A 16,549-nucleotide genomic window follows, 5' to 3' on the forward strand; every position below is an offset into this window, starting at 1 on the left:
ATAATTTGTACTAATTAATGAACTTCATCTAGAAGTATAACTGAAATCATCAATAAAGAATTGATTTCAAAATGTTATAATTTTGGTTAAATATGAAAATTTCTCATTTGAGGTAAAATAAAATGTTACTTCTCCATGAATTTTAATAAAAATTAAAATAATTCGGTTAAAAGTAATTTTAAGCAAATAAATAACGTTAAAGTTATATATAAATAGTCTTAACCACCCTCCTCTGTCGATACAAGAGAAAAAGAAAAATTAAAGATTTTAAATATTTTCCAAACCTCTTTACACTTTCTTAAAATCTCTGTCTTTTTACTAAAACAATTATCATGATTAATATCGGAGTTTCCTTTTTCAAATTGTGGGGCTTTCGGGTTAAGATGTTACCTAAGCAAGTATATGGAATGCGATATAGATAGAATCAATTTGAAATAAAAACTAATAAGTAATTAATTAAAATTATATATATATCCTACGAACCAAATATATAAAAGTTGGAAAGTATTTGTTCAGTTGTAAAAGTTCATACATAATATATATCTTTTTGGAGTATGGTAAATTTTATTTAGGTGTCCATGTGACCATACTTACCGTAAAGATGATTATTTATTAAAGGAAGTAGTAAAAGCTCATAATATCTATTTCTCTCTTCTGAATTCTTATTCAAGTATATATACCATTCTTCGGTCATTACGCCTTTCCAACGCGGTTCTTCTGCAAACGGGGCAAAGATTCCTCTGCATGAGCCACTCTTTAATGCAATCAAAGTGAAACTTGTGCACACACAAATGCAGCTTCCCAATATCCTCTCCCCTGCAAAATTCTTCCTATAGAAGGAAAAACACGTTGTAGAAGAAAAATTAATACAGCAATATAAGTAGACACACGTCAAAGTGAGCCAATCTGACTCTCATCACGAGTCCGTTGAAAATATGTGAATCCAACCTGGCTCATTTTATGGTGAGTCAGAAATTTTATAATCCGACTCAACCCACCACAGATTGGTGGGTTTAGTAGGTTGACTCACCAAGTCACATAAAAAATTATTTATGTATTTATTTTTAAGTATTTAAATATTTAAATAATTTTTTAAGCAATATATGAGATGACAATCATAGAAAAATCAAGAATCAATGTCTTCATCATGCTCATCACCAATATATGAATTGTTTTCAAGAAAGTGTTCATATAGTCTAAGAAAACATTGTTAATGGTACACATTTTTTGTCATGCTATTCAACAAAATATATATAAAAAAAACTACACATTTTTGTCATGCTAATTAAAAAAATTTGTTTGTAAGACGGTTGCTTGAGTAATTGACTATAAAGATTATAGTTAAAGATTAAAGTATCAACGTATATAACTTCACAATCAAATTAATTAAAAATTCAAACTATTCAAATATTATTGAACAACATTGTAACATTTAAAAATATGAAATTGTGAACCAATATAATTAGGAGTAGTAAATAATTGTTTAAAAAAAATTGTAAAAATATGTTGGTGGGTTAAGTGGGTCAATCCACCTTCAAACCGGCTCGAATCCGTTTAACCTGTGGGTTAAATGAGTCGGGTTGAGTTCAACTCACTTTAAAAAAACTGAATTGTTTTCAATCCAATCTGGTTTGAATCCGTGATGAGCCGAGTTGACTCACTGGTTGAAATCTATTTTGACATCTCTAACTATAAGAGAGTTATGGAAACCTAATGAATGAAGAAGTAGCACTGACCAGACAGACGGGGCATTTTTCTTTAGTTTCTTCTGAGTCATCTCCATCAACAACCAAGAAAATCTCACGCTCCATGAACTGCATTATCGTTTCCAGACTCAGTCCCGTGAATGCTTGCGACGTTCCAAATGCTTGAGGGTGCTCAATCTGCATCAAATAATACTTTTTAGATAGGACCTCAAAATGCATTGCTTCCTTTCAGACTAAACGTAAGTTGCTGCAACTTTGCAAAAGTTATTCTCAGAACATAAATTATTGAAATTATAATTAAGAGAATTGCTAGTTTAAATCATTACAAGACATCATCGTCTATATATATATATTTAGAACTTGAGTGTAAGAGCATGAAAATCTACCTCGATCACACCGCGACCATCTCTAAGAGAATGAAGGAGAAATCGAAACTGTATGAAAAATAGAATTCCAAACAGTTCACTAGGTGACAGCTAAATTAGTTACCAAATAAATTATGATGGTAAACAAACAAAAATTTGTGCATCAAACTGCGACACAAAGACTCATAAAATTTGCAACTTAAAACATACTTCAAAATTTGTAATAAAACAAGTATACCACTTTAATGCATCAAAGTTTTGTTCACTTTAATTGAGCAAGAATTGTTTTGGACTGAAGGAACTCGATCGCGCCCTTCTGTTGTCATGGAGAGGGTATATATAAAAGTGAAAGAAATGACACTAGTTAAAAGAGATTAATGTTCTTATCTTTCCTATTTACAAATTTTTCAACGACCGTTCCTAGACTCTTATATCTGATCAAAATGGCGTAGTCGAACTAAGTATGCATTGTTTTCGACAGGATCCACATTGCTACAAACCATTGCATGAATTTGTACGATTAAAATATGTTACATTACGTTCCATCACATAACTCATCCACAAATATTGTCAAAGTCCACAACAAATTCAAAGAACTTAATAAGAAAGTTCAACGAAATAAGATAATTTAACTAAATTATCTCGATCGCAATATTCAGAAAGAACTTCAACAATAATAACACGGATAGACATATGCATCACTATTCAACACCTTATAAAGAGAAAAATAATGAACTAAAGATATAAGCAATATACAGTGATAAGAAAAGTGATAAAAAGAATTTAGAAGTGTATGACAAATGCATTTTTGTAGTATAGGATGTAAATACATACATTGACAGATCCTTTTTCTTAATTACAACTGAAGCCACCAAAATATATATGAATATTATCAGCAAAGTTCATATTGATCCCACATTCATATATGGATATAACAACAACTACAATATAATAATAATAATAATAATAATAATAATAATAATAATAATAATAATATTTGTATCACTTAATTATGTGAAGGTAAAAGGAATTGAGAATACCTCAGATGGAAACCCTCTTAGTGCTCCAACAGAAGGAATTTGTGGTACTGGCCTATGATGGTTGTGGGTGCCAGAACTACTTGCTGTAGCAGAAGGGTTCATTCCTCCTGAGCCCTGTGGAAGAAACCATGCTGTAGCACTCAGAGGGTGGTACGTATTCGCTCCAGCATTAGTAACTCTGCCACCATTGCCCGCAATTCCAGGTAGAAATTGCAGTGGTTCCGATTCCGGGGCACCGAACTGACGGGGGAGACCATATAAAAGAGCCATTCTAGCAGTCTCTGGATCAGTATCAAAGTAAAACCTGTTTGGTCGATGAGTGGATGTAACTACCGGACCAAACATGTCATTTCCATGTTCATAAGATGGAATCATATTAATATTATCGACTCTAGCGTGAGGACACGGAGAGGATGTTTGGTTGTTAACGCTGGGGGCAGAACTTGACATGAATGAACTACTGAGTAAAGATAGAGGCCGAACGGAATGTGAGGGTTGGAGAGGAGACAGTTGGGAATGTGATAAGGCTCCGTTGAAAGGCAAACTCGCTTGGCTCGGAATCGGAGCATGATAACCTCTTCTTTCATCATCAGTATTAGTCAGCCCAATTGAAAGAGTACTGGGTGGAGGAAAAGGTGTCCCTGCATTGTTTGGATTAACATGGCGGCCACCGAGGAATTGATGCTGTTGTTGCACCACAGAACGTGATGGTGGTGTCGGGTTCACATAGTTGCTACCTCTCACCTGAGACTCAGTAGCAAGTCTTTTGACCTCTCCTGTCCCTTGACCCATGCTTGAACTTTCACCCAGATGAAGTCCTCCAGAACCATGAGCAGGGACAGATCTTTTTCTTGGAATGTTCACTGAGTTTAAGCTGCTCCCATGCACGCTACGTGCAGGATTGGAACTTGGAATCGCAGCAGAAGATATTGCTGCACCGTGACTACGGCTTAAGCCAACGTTCAGACACAAGTCTAAATTTTCCATTGGATTTGGAGGAGTTCCAGCACGGGAGGAGCTTGAAGAAAAAATGTTTGATTCCGGTGCTACAATATTAAATGGAACATCAGTTGTGGCTCTAATGTTGTTGGCACCTGGTTGAGGGAGATTCATATCTAGCTGAGGAAACGCTTCCTCAGTGGCAAAGAGGGGAAATAAGGGAAGTACCCTCTCCTGTGTTTCACTAGAAAGCCGGGGCCTATAGTAATTTTGGTTGCTTGCATTACCTTCTCCGGCTGAGTCACCTTGAACATGAGGGTTCATCGCTAAATTCACTTCTGAAGGCCCAATACTCACTAAACCTAAATTCCCAAACAACATACTATCAATCATCTTCTAGAAAAAAACTATAAAGTAAAGTTTTCCCATAATGTTTCAAGTGACTAACATATATACACGTATAACACTATAGTACTAAGAAAAAACTATGAAGTAAAGTTTTCACATAATGTTTCTGGTGAATGTCATTAGTGTAATAACAATTATGCCTAAATCTGCCTTATATATCTATATATACATAAATACAAACATATCTATATCTATATATTTTGACGTCTATTTACAAATCATTCATTTACTAATACAATAATTGAAGCTTGCACAAGTTATGGATAGAAATTCCCAACCAAAATGTTTATATGAAGAATATAGTCCCTTTTTGATAAAAAAAAATCACGAAAGTATATAACACACACACACACACACACATATATATATATATATATATATATATATATATATATATATATATATATATATATATATATATATCACCCACACACGATGTTAAGGACACAAAAAGAGGTCAATCATTCGGACTATAGTAATAATCCAAACCTCACTTATAACATACCAACTTTTTTCTTACAAGGACATATTCCAATCTCGTTTAACCCTGTAGTTTTAATTGAATGACCAAAATTTTTTCTTCTGACGTTTTTATTAATTTTGTAAAAACTGAAACATAAAATTGAAAATTGAGATAAAAAATGCCTCGTCTCTCCTACCGCAGAAAAAATGGAACTGAACTCGAATTGTCCAAATTCTTAATTTAAAATCCTAGACTCACTCTGAATTTTATAATTTTAAAAAGTATACAATTAACAAAAAATTAACTGAGATATTATCTTAAAGAAAAAAAAATGAATTTCTTTCAAAAATTAGATCAGTAAAATAAAAGGTAAAATTGAAAAAAAGAGTAATAAGATCTTAATTTTATTTTTGAAATACAGATATATAAGAATTCGAGCACCCTTTATCCTGCCGTAAAGTTTTATTTTGCTTTAATAAAGCATTTTCCTCAACCATCAACCTGAAATACCAAACCGCTTAGGGCAAACCAGTTTATAGAGAATTGAAAAATCCGATCTTTTTTCTGTCAGTAAAATCGGATCTTTTAAGACACGATGAATGTTCAGATCAACGAAAATAAAACATGCAAAAGTGGTCTGAAACAAATAGATCCATGCATAAATCATAAACCCATTTCGAAAAAAAAAAAACAACAGAGAAAATAGGAGAGAGAGAAGAAGAGGATATACCCACTGGATCTGATGAAACTAGGGCACTGAGCAGCGAAAGATGACAGCTTTGTTCAGTTGGTCTGTCACGCAATTTCTCTCACTATGTCTGAACTGTGACAGATTTGAACACTGAATAATGAAGGCTAAGACAACTTCATTTATATAAATTCTGTGTTACGTTGATCTCACTTATATAGAAATGGAACGCGTTAGTTTCAGAAACGCATTTGAAGAGTGCTGACATAGAGCATAATTGAAAAACTGTGCCAAGAGCCATCCCCGTGTCACCTTTCTACTCTTCTTTCACACTCAAATTTTCCCCACTCTCTGCTACCTGTCAACGTTTCAGTCTTTGCTGGTTTGATAAACTTTTGTAATTTGTTTTTTTTCGTCATGAAAATTCAGTCAATGAGAAAAGAAAGAAATCATTAATTTATTCATTTATTTCTTCTGTAAAATAAATTTAAATATACTATTTTTATTATGTTTAATTTAACTTCCTACTACAAGCAATTAATAGTTTATTTATTGCTGTATTTTTTATATTCAATTAAAACTGCGTTTTTTTTAATTATATATTTCTTTACAGGAAGAAGGTGCAAACTTTTTTCCTTGTTGTCCGTTGAGCTCGTTCATTTTTCTGTTTTTTAAATTTCAAACGATAAAATATTTAGTCCTATAGGTTAAAAGCTGTTTCTCTTTTATTTCTTCTAAACAATCTTTTACCAGCATTTTTCTCCTTTGTTAGTCAACTGTTCGGTCAAATTCTTTTAATAACTTTAAGGGTAAATTGGTTTACAAGAGTTTCTTTTCTATTTTAATTAATTGTGTCATAATTTTTGTTTCAAAAACAATACCAAAAGATCTTTGTATCTTGAGAACATTGTTAGATATAGCTTGGAAAGAGATTGAGTCAAAGACTTTGGTAGACTAGGATAGGATCTCTAGTTAAAATATGAAAGATGAGTATAAATCCTTTTTGACTTGTATAAAAGCTTGTCCTAACTAGCAAGCTTACCGTTGGTATATATAACATAGTAAAATACCTGTTAAAATTTTACATCATAATACGACATTTAAATAACCTTAGGAATTCATCTTTTAATCATTTTATATGTTTCACCTTAGGTAGATAATCACATTGATAAAAAAATATTTATGGCGTCCGTTTATTAATTAAATCAACATAGTACACAAATCAAATTTTACTATCATAATAAGTTTAGTATGTAAGTTTAATTTATAAGTAACATAGTAAGTCACTTTTGGTTTTAAAATAAATTTAATCAAGGTTGAGTTGAATGATAAATTTGAGATGAAGGATGTTGGAGTTTTTAAAAACCTGTTTGGAAATAAGATTATTAGACGACTTGAGTTGAATTATTTATATTTGTCTCATGAGAGGAGACGTATTGAAAAGTTTTGTATCATAAACTTAAAACATGTTTCCATTCCTCTGGCTTATCATTATAATAGTTGATCAACGATCTCTATAGGGAATAAGGATTTGACTTATATGGATGTGATTCCAATGCAAACTTTGTTGGTTGTGCGATGTATGCAATGATTATAACTATCTAACATAATATATATTGTAGCTATTGTTAGCAAATTCATGTTAAATTCTAAATGATAAGATCTTATTAAGTGAATTTTGAGATACTTGTAGGCATCATTTAAAAAGTTTTAGTCTATGGTGATGAGTATAAAGATCTAAACGAAAGAAATGAGTATGAAAATATTTATAAGTGTGAATGAGTATAAGAAAATTTACATAGAAAATGAAAGAAAAATTTTGAGTAATAGAATTTGCTATCTTTAAATTTAAATCTTTACATTAAAAATAAGAAATGATTCCTATTCATTGTAATGCAGCACACAAATTCATAACATATAACTTAGCATTGCTAATTTTATTTATTTTTAATGCTTGTTTTACATAACCACTAGTCACTGACATCAATATTTTTATTTATTAAAAAAGTTTAAAAAATTAGCATCACCATTGATTAAGTTGACTCTAACAATGTTCAACATTAAGTGGACTATATTAGTATTAACTAAGTCAACACTAATCCCTGAAACTAATACAAATATTTATTTATTAAGAAAATAATTTTTTTTTACAATTTCTAATTTATATTTAAAAAAAAATGTACCATTTCTGTCTGGTTAAAATTGGCTATTAGTATTCAACGTTAAACAAACTCTATTATAGTAGCACAAAAAAAAATATTTATTGAAAAAGTTAAAAAAAATATTATGCTATTTAACTTTATTAAAAAAAATTAACCTTTTTCATGTGTTAAAGTTGTATTACCTAACTTTAATAACGTAGCAATTGACTGACACTAATATTTGAAAATTAATTTAAATTTTTCTTATAGTGTTCATAGAATTAAGTGTAATGTGTGCGAAATGAAAATCCAATCTACCACACAGTTCACTGATTTTATCCCGACACATAACAGACAAAATTTCTACTCTTACAATCTGTTTACTAGAAGGAAAAAAATGGAGATCAAAAACAAGGTACGCAGATGAAAAAAAAAAAAGAGTTTTAAGGAAAAAGAGATCATTTAGATGAAAATAAAATAAAAATTTGTTTAATTTGTTGTTTAGTAGTAAAGAATATAAGAGAAGAAAAATAAGTTGCAAACAAAATTCGGTTTAAAAAGAACTTAAGTAAATCAAAGAATGAAAGTGGAAAATTACATTGAAAAGTTTAACTCGGTTTTATTAACAATAGGGAAAATAGAGATTAGGGGTGGAAAATTAAGAATTACGAAGAATGTCTTAGACTTTAAATATGGATTGTGGAGGAACTTAAACGTGAACTATATAAAAAGGATGAATTGTGGTGGTAGAGATCATGAAACTGAGCAAAAATGTCACGGGAAACCTAGAAAAACAAGATTAGTAAAAACAAAGAAAAAATTATTTTTTGACAAACTTTTATCCTCAAATTTTTGACAATATAGTAACACCTTGATGGATAAAAGAAATATTTAATGTGATTTAAAAAGAAAAAGAAAATTTGGTGTACGTTAAAAACTAATTTTGTCCGATTATTAAAAAAATTTATCAAAATATCATCGTCTAAACAAAGTATCAAACCAGGTACTACAAAGCTAACGGGAGTTTAGCTATGTCAGTTTAAGGAAAAGCAAGAGTATAAGATCGAAGCAAAATAACTGCGTATAGTACTACTATTAATGCAATTCAGAAACATTATATATATATATATATATATATATATATATATATATATATATATATATGTATGTATAAATGGATTAGAATACCTTAAGTATTCTATTAAAAATATATATTCTTTGTTAATAAAAAAATAGCTTTAAAAGAATTTTACAGAATATTTGAGCTAGTAACATAGTTCGAAGGAACTGTTTTTTCAAAACATAAGTATGAGTGAAACTAGACCAGTGAAAAAAGTGAGATAAAAAAATAACTACCACAGCCCACGTTATGTATATCAAATTTATCAATAAGTAAAATTTGAACATTGATAATGAAATGTTTCATATATAAACGAATGAAAAGGTTTGTTCATTTTCCAGCATCAAACTTGGTGAAAGTTTTAGGCATAGAATCCACTTTATTCTATCTATTCATAATTATTATATTCTTCCAAACAACCGTCTCTTCTTCCGACCCATTTCAACTTTCTTCTCTTCCATTCTGATTAATTCCATATGTTCCAAACACACCATTAGATAAAGAAATAACCATATTCTCTGTTTGGGCCGTTCAGATGCCTGTTCAATGCAACTCTTCTGCACACGGGGCAAAGGTTCTTCTGCACGAGCCACTGTTTGATGCAATCAAAGTGAAACTTGTGATCGCATAACTGCATCTTCCCGATTTCCGATCCGTTTTCAAATTCTTCCTATAGATGGAAACAAAATTGTAAAAGAAAGGTTAAAAGATGTGAACATGAAAATAATTTCCACCAAAAGGAGAGTTAAGGAAACAATGACCTAAGCAGATAAAAATACTATTTATATCCAAGGCTCTAACTGGTTAATACGATGGTAGAATGAGATACGGAAAAATTTATGTTCACATGTATCATTAAAGAGTTTCATCTCTTCAAATAACTATGAATCAAAATGTGACTAGGAACGAAGTATCAACTGGTTGATACATAAAAAAAATCATTGTTAGTATTTGATTAAAAGTGATTTAAGATTTTAGAAGTTGATTATGTTTTTTCATAATTTTTAACTTTTGTGATATATGAGAATATAAGATTTGTACACAGTAAATTTAATATGGGAGATGACACCATAAAATGTTAATATTTTTTTTATGGATTGAGGTAACATAATTATCTCATTAATTTAATTTGGTTTTACTGATAAAAAAAATTATGAGTCGAAATGTATCAGGACTCACCAAACAGATGGTGCATCTCTTTTGATGTTCTACTGGGTCATCTCCATCAACATCCACCAAAGTCTCACGCTCCATGTGCTGCATGATCGTTTGGAGACTTAGTCCCGCCGTAGATGGTTCAGAGTTCTCTATCTGCTTCAAATAACAATTTTTAGAGCAATAATCGTGCCAAATATTTTATTCTAAACTACAATGAAATCTACTCCTCACTAGGAAAATAAGTGAAAATGCATTGCTTCCTCTCAAACTAGAATTTAAAAAATGCTATTCAAAAGTGTTGGAAGATTTTAAAGGAATTGTGGAAAAATAGTGATTCCCCTTTGTTTATTTGGTGCTAAAGAAGGAGAATTCAAAGGATTGAAGAACACAGACCAATTTCATATAGGCCGCAGGTATGAGATTTTTAGCAAAGGCTTTAGCAAGTAGGAAAGTAACGGAGAAAGTAATTGTTTATGTATTTATTAAAAATAGGCAAATTATGGATGTATGTACGAAATGGAAGTATTTGAAGAAGCACGAAAAAAATTCCAAAATATTAAAATATATTTTGAGATAACAAGTGACTTTAATTTTCGAATTTCTTTGACTAAATGGGTTGAAAAGAATAGCGAAAAATAGCAGGGGTACAAACTTTATGGAATGAGAAGTGCTACTACCTATACTATGATGATGTAGGAATGGTAAACTATATATAAATAGGAAGAAGAAAAAAAATTAAGAGGGAAATATATGTTATGAAAATGAAGATATGACATGAGATAAAATAGAAAAGGGATTAAAAATAGATGAGAAAAAGAAAGCGTGATATAATAATGACTCCATTTCTTACCTCAAACTTCTGTAACACGAATGGTAAAGGAGCATCAAGTCTCGGAAGATATAGAAATAAGACATGTTTTGTTCAATTACAATTATTAAAAGTGACAAATTAAAAGCAAATCGAATAACATTATGAACCCTGAACACATTGAATATTCATGACCTCATCAGGATACTATACAATGCACATTTGAGGAGTAAAAAGAGAAAATAAAGAGAAAAAAAATCAGTAGAAACAGAATGTGATAGATGAGATAAATATATCGTGAGAAAAGAACAAAAATGATAGAAATTATGGTGTAAAAATGAAAAAGCAAGTCTACAATATTTATTTATTTTTATGATAAGTTAGGTTTATAGCATCCATAATTCAAATTGGTTTTGAAAGGTGGCTCGGTTAAATCATTATAAGATGTTCTAACACAAGATATACTTAAGGTTAAACTTGTTCCATCGTATATTTGTGAAAATTCATTATAAAATTGTAAGAGCATGCAGATACATTAGTGCGAAAATCTACCTCAAAGATTAGACCGCGGCCATTGCTCAGAGAATCCAAGATAGATTGAACCTGTATGGAAAAAAAATATATATATGAAAATTACTAGTGAAAGCTAAGAAAATTACCAAATACATTAATACGGTAAACAAACAAACAAAAAAATCTGCAACCGCCAAAGTGAAAGAGTGATAATGTTTTCAATTTAAAAGTACGTTCAAAATGTGTAATAATCAGTCAACATATATATATATATATATATATATATACGACTTTAATGCATCAAAATTTGGTTGATTTAATTATACGAGAAATTTTCTTGGCTGAATTAAGGAAACTCGATCGTGTAATTTTGTTGTCATGGATTTTATAGAAAAAATAAATAAAGAAATATAAGACTAGTTGTTGGAGAATCTAGAAGTTCAGTATAATAAGCCTTCATAAGGACTCAATATGCCTTGTCAAAATAGCACACACAAACTGTATGTCATATATACATTATTTTGCTTAGGATCGACGAAATATCGCTTTAAATTAGTGCAGTATATATAATTTGCACTGAGAATTTATGACTAAATCATCTCACTGTATTCAGAAAGAATTTTAACAGTAATAAACAGGATAAACATGCATTGACACTAAAGTTTAACACCTTAAGAATGACAATAAAGAACTATATATACAGATATAGTAAGTAATACAGAGTGATAAATAAACTAAGAGGTATTAAGTTAATTGCATGTTTGCGATATATAATTTATAAACCTTCAGTGAAAAACCTGACCTTCATTTTTCGTTTTTCATATATATGTGAAAGTTATTTTGTTTACTATATCGTTACCTTGAGAAATGCAGGTGAGGGTGAAAGTTAGGGCTAGCTAAGAAGGTAAAAGCATTGAGCGTACCTCAGATGGAAGTCTTCCTCTCAATTCAGGAGAAATAAAATTGGGTGGAAGTGCAGAATTTTGATTGTTCTGAGTGGCAGAACTGTTTCCTGCAGCAGAATGGTTGATTCTTGGTGTGGCCTGTGGCGGAGGCCGGGTTGAAGAGCTACCATGTTCATAAAAGGGAATTATAATATCAACTCTTGGGTGTGGACAGCGGGTGGGAGGAGTAGTCCTCACGGTTACGCTGTTCACAGTGGAGGTAGCACTGCGCATGAATGCACTACCCTGAAAAGATAATGGCTGAACAGAACCTATGCGTTGGAGAGGATGCTGAGCGGGATGTGTTGAAGCTCCGTTGAAATACAGACTCGCTTGGCCTGGTAGTGTAGCATAAGAAGCTCTTCTCCCGGTATCAGTATTCTCGTTTCTGTTAGCACCGGCATTGGGTGGTGGTGGAATAGGTGGAATAGGTGTTCCTGCATTGTGTGGGCTCACATTGTTGTTAGCTCCACCCTCAGACTCAGTAGCAAGCCTTTTAGCCTCTCCTGTCACTTGCTGTTGACCCATGTTTGAACTTTCACCCTGATAAAAATGTCCAGAACTACCGAAGTTTCTTTTTCTTGGAATGTTCACGGTGTTCGAGCTGCTTCCAACGTGGAAGCTTGAAGCGGACATGTTAGAATCCAGTGCTACAGCATTAAGGGTTTCATGAAGAGGAACATCGTTGTTGTTGTTGTTGTTGTCTCCTTCTTCAGGGAGATTCACTTCTGTCTCAGCAAGCCCTTCTTCATGGAGCCCTTCCTCATTCTTGTTGTTTTCGTTCGCTTCTCCAACTGAGCCGTCACCTTCAACACAAAGAACATCAAATTATTAAAGAGTGTTCACAGAGAAATGTTCGATAGAGGAATGACTTCACCTTCAGGAGGATTCATTGCCCCGAAATGAACTTCTCAAAGTTACTACACCTGCATAAAGAGTCCAAAGAAAATACTATTAAAATTCTTAACCTATTTGACGATTCTGCTATAAGTGGCACTGCAAAGCATTTTAAATACTATCATTTTATCCTATTCAAAATAAAAAAGCTATTTTAAATGCATCACTGGAAAAAAAATCTGAAAATGAGTTGAATATATTTTAAATTCCTGTAAATATAAGAATAGCTATGGATACATTAGCTTTATTTAATACGCAGTCCTATAATCAATTGAATTACAAAGAGATATGTCTCCAATTAAAAAAATCTTAAGAAACAAGGACAGGGAATTTGAATCCGTTTCCACCTGATAAATGATATCCCAACACATTTCACCAAAAATGTGGTATGTAACAAACAATGAATATACAAATATATTTTTAGACGAACGAACCTATAAACTACAATGCCCAAATGAAAGTATTTTTAATCTTCTTAACACCAGTTCGAGCTCTTAGTATAATCATAAATATGATTAAATGTGGTATATATAAAGAGAGCATCTTTTATCGATCTTCAATTAACTTGAATAATAATTGAAGGTGAGGCAGCGTATGGATAGAAATATCCAACTACAATTATATGAAGAAGAATATGTTCTTGCCACAAGTAATAATATATTTCCTATAACATTGCTATCAAAATGGGTAATCAGCCCGATCTAGTTCGATCCATCACAGGTTGGTCACTTAGTAAACTAATTTAACTCGATTCACTTATTAGCGAACCAAACAAATTCAAACTCGGTCCAACTCACCACGGGTTGGTGGGTTAAATGGGTTGACTCACTGACTCACTTGATTCAAAAAATATAACTTTTTTTCTTCAATGTCAAAAAAGCTAAATTATAGTTCTGATTAAAATCTAAATAAATCTGAATTCAAATGCAATTCAAAAGAATGTTAAACTCCAACTACAAACCAAAATTACAAATATATCAATGTGTTGGCTAAAAAAAACAACATAATCTAACCAAAATGCAAAGCCCAACATAAAAAAAACACTTGTGTGATCCTTTATTTGCAGGTTGTTGAGTCAACCTGGCTCATCACAAATTTAACCTGAGTGAGCCGGGTTCTAGGTAGATAGGATCAAAAATTAACCTTATTAAAATTTGTAAAAAAATTTCAACCCAACTCGATCCAAACCTGTGCCCACATAGTAGCTCCTTGATACCCTACTCGTTAGATAAATATTTGTCTTGTACCCATTTTGGGTATATGTTATGCGGGTACTCGTATATTTTTTTAATATCCACATATATCCGCGGTATTTACAGAAGAAAATTTTAATTTTTAATGACATATTTTAACCATACATTCAAATAAAAATATCATGTATAACATTCATAAATTTCAAACAAAGTGTAAATAACTCATTTAAATAGTGTTGATGAAAGTTTGCAAAGAAATGACGATTTTTTAAAACTAATCAAAATCAATGTGTTAATGTTTTAATCATACTTTTTTTTAATTACTTTTAATTTAAATTAGAGTATAGCGGATACGGGTATCCATGAGTACGAATACTATAATACCCATACCTGACCCGTTAACATGCAAAAATAAAAAATACTCATACACATTACTTACACATGTCCACTTAAAATATTTATTTCCTACATATTATGAGTTTTATTCGTGGATACCCGCGAGTATATTGTTTTGGACATCCCTAATTCTATTTCAATATCATTAAAAGCACATTAATGATCTGATATAAAAAAATATAATATATTGATATGTTTTAATATACAATATTATTTTTAATTTTAATTTTAAAATATAATTATTATTTTATAAAATTCACGTATTTATAAACCTGTAATTCAGACAGGTTTAACTTTAATGTTTGTGTAATCAAATAAAAAAAAAGTATCAATTTAGACAACAATACTTTTATGTGACAAATTTAATTTCATAATTTTTTAGATCATTCGGATTAGAAACATTTTTCACCCATGTACTTATAAGATCATAAGCCAATCTCATTTAACCCTGTAGTCATGATTCAATGACTACATTTTATTAAATTTTTGTAAAAATCAAAACATAAAATTTATTCTCTCTCCTACAGTAGAAAATCCCTCTTCGGAAATTGAGTCAGATTGCGCAATCCTGATTCACCATCTTATAGAGTCTCTTTTACTTAATTTTATTATTTAAATATAAAAAATCATATCATTTATAAAAAGAAAATTAAAATCTCTAAGATATTAGATTGAAACAAAAGAGAACTTCTCTTTAAAAATAGATAAGAAAAACAAAAAGCATAAAAAAATAATCAGGGTAGTTTGATCTAAATTTTATTATTTTTGAAATACGACTTTGATCTATATATAATAGATCTATATTATCCTTTACTCTAAGCGATAAAACTTTAGTTTAAGCTTTAAAAAACATGATTGGCAATCGGAAACCCCACATAATCGATTAATAGAAAAACTAAAAGGAAGGGATTTTTTTTATCAGCTCTTTTATCAGTAAAATCAGATCTTTAAAATCACGACACGATGAATGTCCAGATCAACAGAAAATAAAGCATGCATATGAACATCTCAAAACCCATTTTGAAAAGGAAAAAAAAAAAGAGTCAACAAAATCGAGAATGAAAGGGGAAAAAAAGAGAAAAGAGATCCAATAGAACAGTAAATGGCATATCAAAAAGGATAGAGAGAAGAGGATACCCAGTAGATCTGCTGCAAAAGTTGACAGCTCTGTTCACTGTGTATGGGTGAAGAGTGAAGAGTGAAGGCTGAGACCACTTCCATTTATAATGAGAATTGATGAGTGTGAGTTTGGATTATTGTAGAAATTCTCTTTCTTACGTTGATATGGAAATGAAGTTGTTGGCTTCACGAACAAATGTGAAGCATCTGTCACCTTTCTTTCTCCCTCTTTCCGCTGCATGTTAACTTTTCTGTATTTGGTGGTTTGTGAAAGGGAGTTTAACTTCTCCCTATTCTTCGTTTCTTTTTTCAGGAAAATATGGTCGATGAATAATTGAGAGAAAGCAATAAATATACTCAGTTACTTCTTTTATTAAACAATTTTAAATATATTATTTTTAATCTGTTTGATAGTAACTGACACAAGCATTAATAGTTGTATTTATGACTTTATGCGTTGTTTAAAACTGGGTGAGTGGCTTTAATGACGCCTACACAATTAATCAAGATGAAGGTTCGTATTTTGGAATGTAGTTCTTCCATTTTGTAATATATAATAATAATATGATAATTTAAATTATAAATATTTACAAATTAAGCGACTTAATTATATAAATTTATCTAATTAGAGTTAAATTTTATATAATTAAG

At 30.9% G+C, this 16,549-nt stretch overlaps 2 protein-coding genes across 2 annotated transcripts; both read right to left on the reverse strand.

The window, feature by feature from the left end:
- Positions 1–489: 489 nt before the first annotated feature.
- LOC114174940 (E3 ubiquitin-protein ligase Arkadia-like) lies at positions 490–4,406 on the reverse strand. The gene is made up of 3 exons (XM_028059673.1): positions 3,112–4,406; positions 1,737–1,883; positions 490–830 (listed from the first exon to the last, which is right to left on the reverse strand). Exons 1-3 carry the CDS (start codon positions 4,372–4,374, stop codon positions 663–665), a joined length of 1,578 nt encoding a protein of 525 aa, XP_027915474.1. The 5' UTR covers positions 4,375–4,406; the 3' UTR covers positions 490–662.
- A 4,712-nt stretch (positions 4,407–9,118) lies between these two features.
- LOC114179757 (probable E3 ubiquitin-protein ligase RHG1A) lies at positions 9,119–16,007 on the reverse strand. Its single transcript, XM_028066204.1, has 6 exons — positions 15,917–16,007; positions 13,171–13,219; positions 12,273–13,099; positions 11,389–11,439; positions 10,050–10,181; positions 9,119–9,540 (listed from the first exon to the last, which is right to left on the reverse strand). The coding sequence occupies exons 2-6, from the start codon at positions 13,184–13,186 to the stop codon at positions 9,364–9,366; spliced, it is 1,203 nt and encodes a 400-aa protein (XP_027922005.1). The 5' UTR covers positions 13,187–13,219; positions 15,917–16,007; the 3' UTR covers positions 9,119–9,363.
- Between the last annotated feature and the right edge of the window lie 542 nt (positions 16,008–16,549).

This window comes from Vigna unguiculata, chromosome 3 (assembly GCF_004118075.2).
Source record: "Vigna unguiculata cultivar IT97K-499-35 chromosome 3, ASM411807v1, whole genome shotgun sequence".
Classification (NCBI taxonomy): Eukaryota; Viridiplantae; Streptophyta; class Magnoliopsida; order Fabales; family Fabaceae; genus Vigna; species Vigna unguiculata.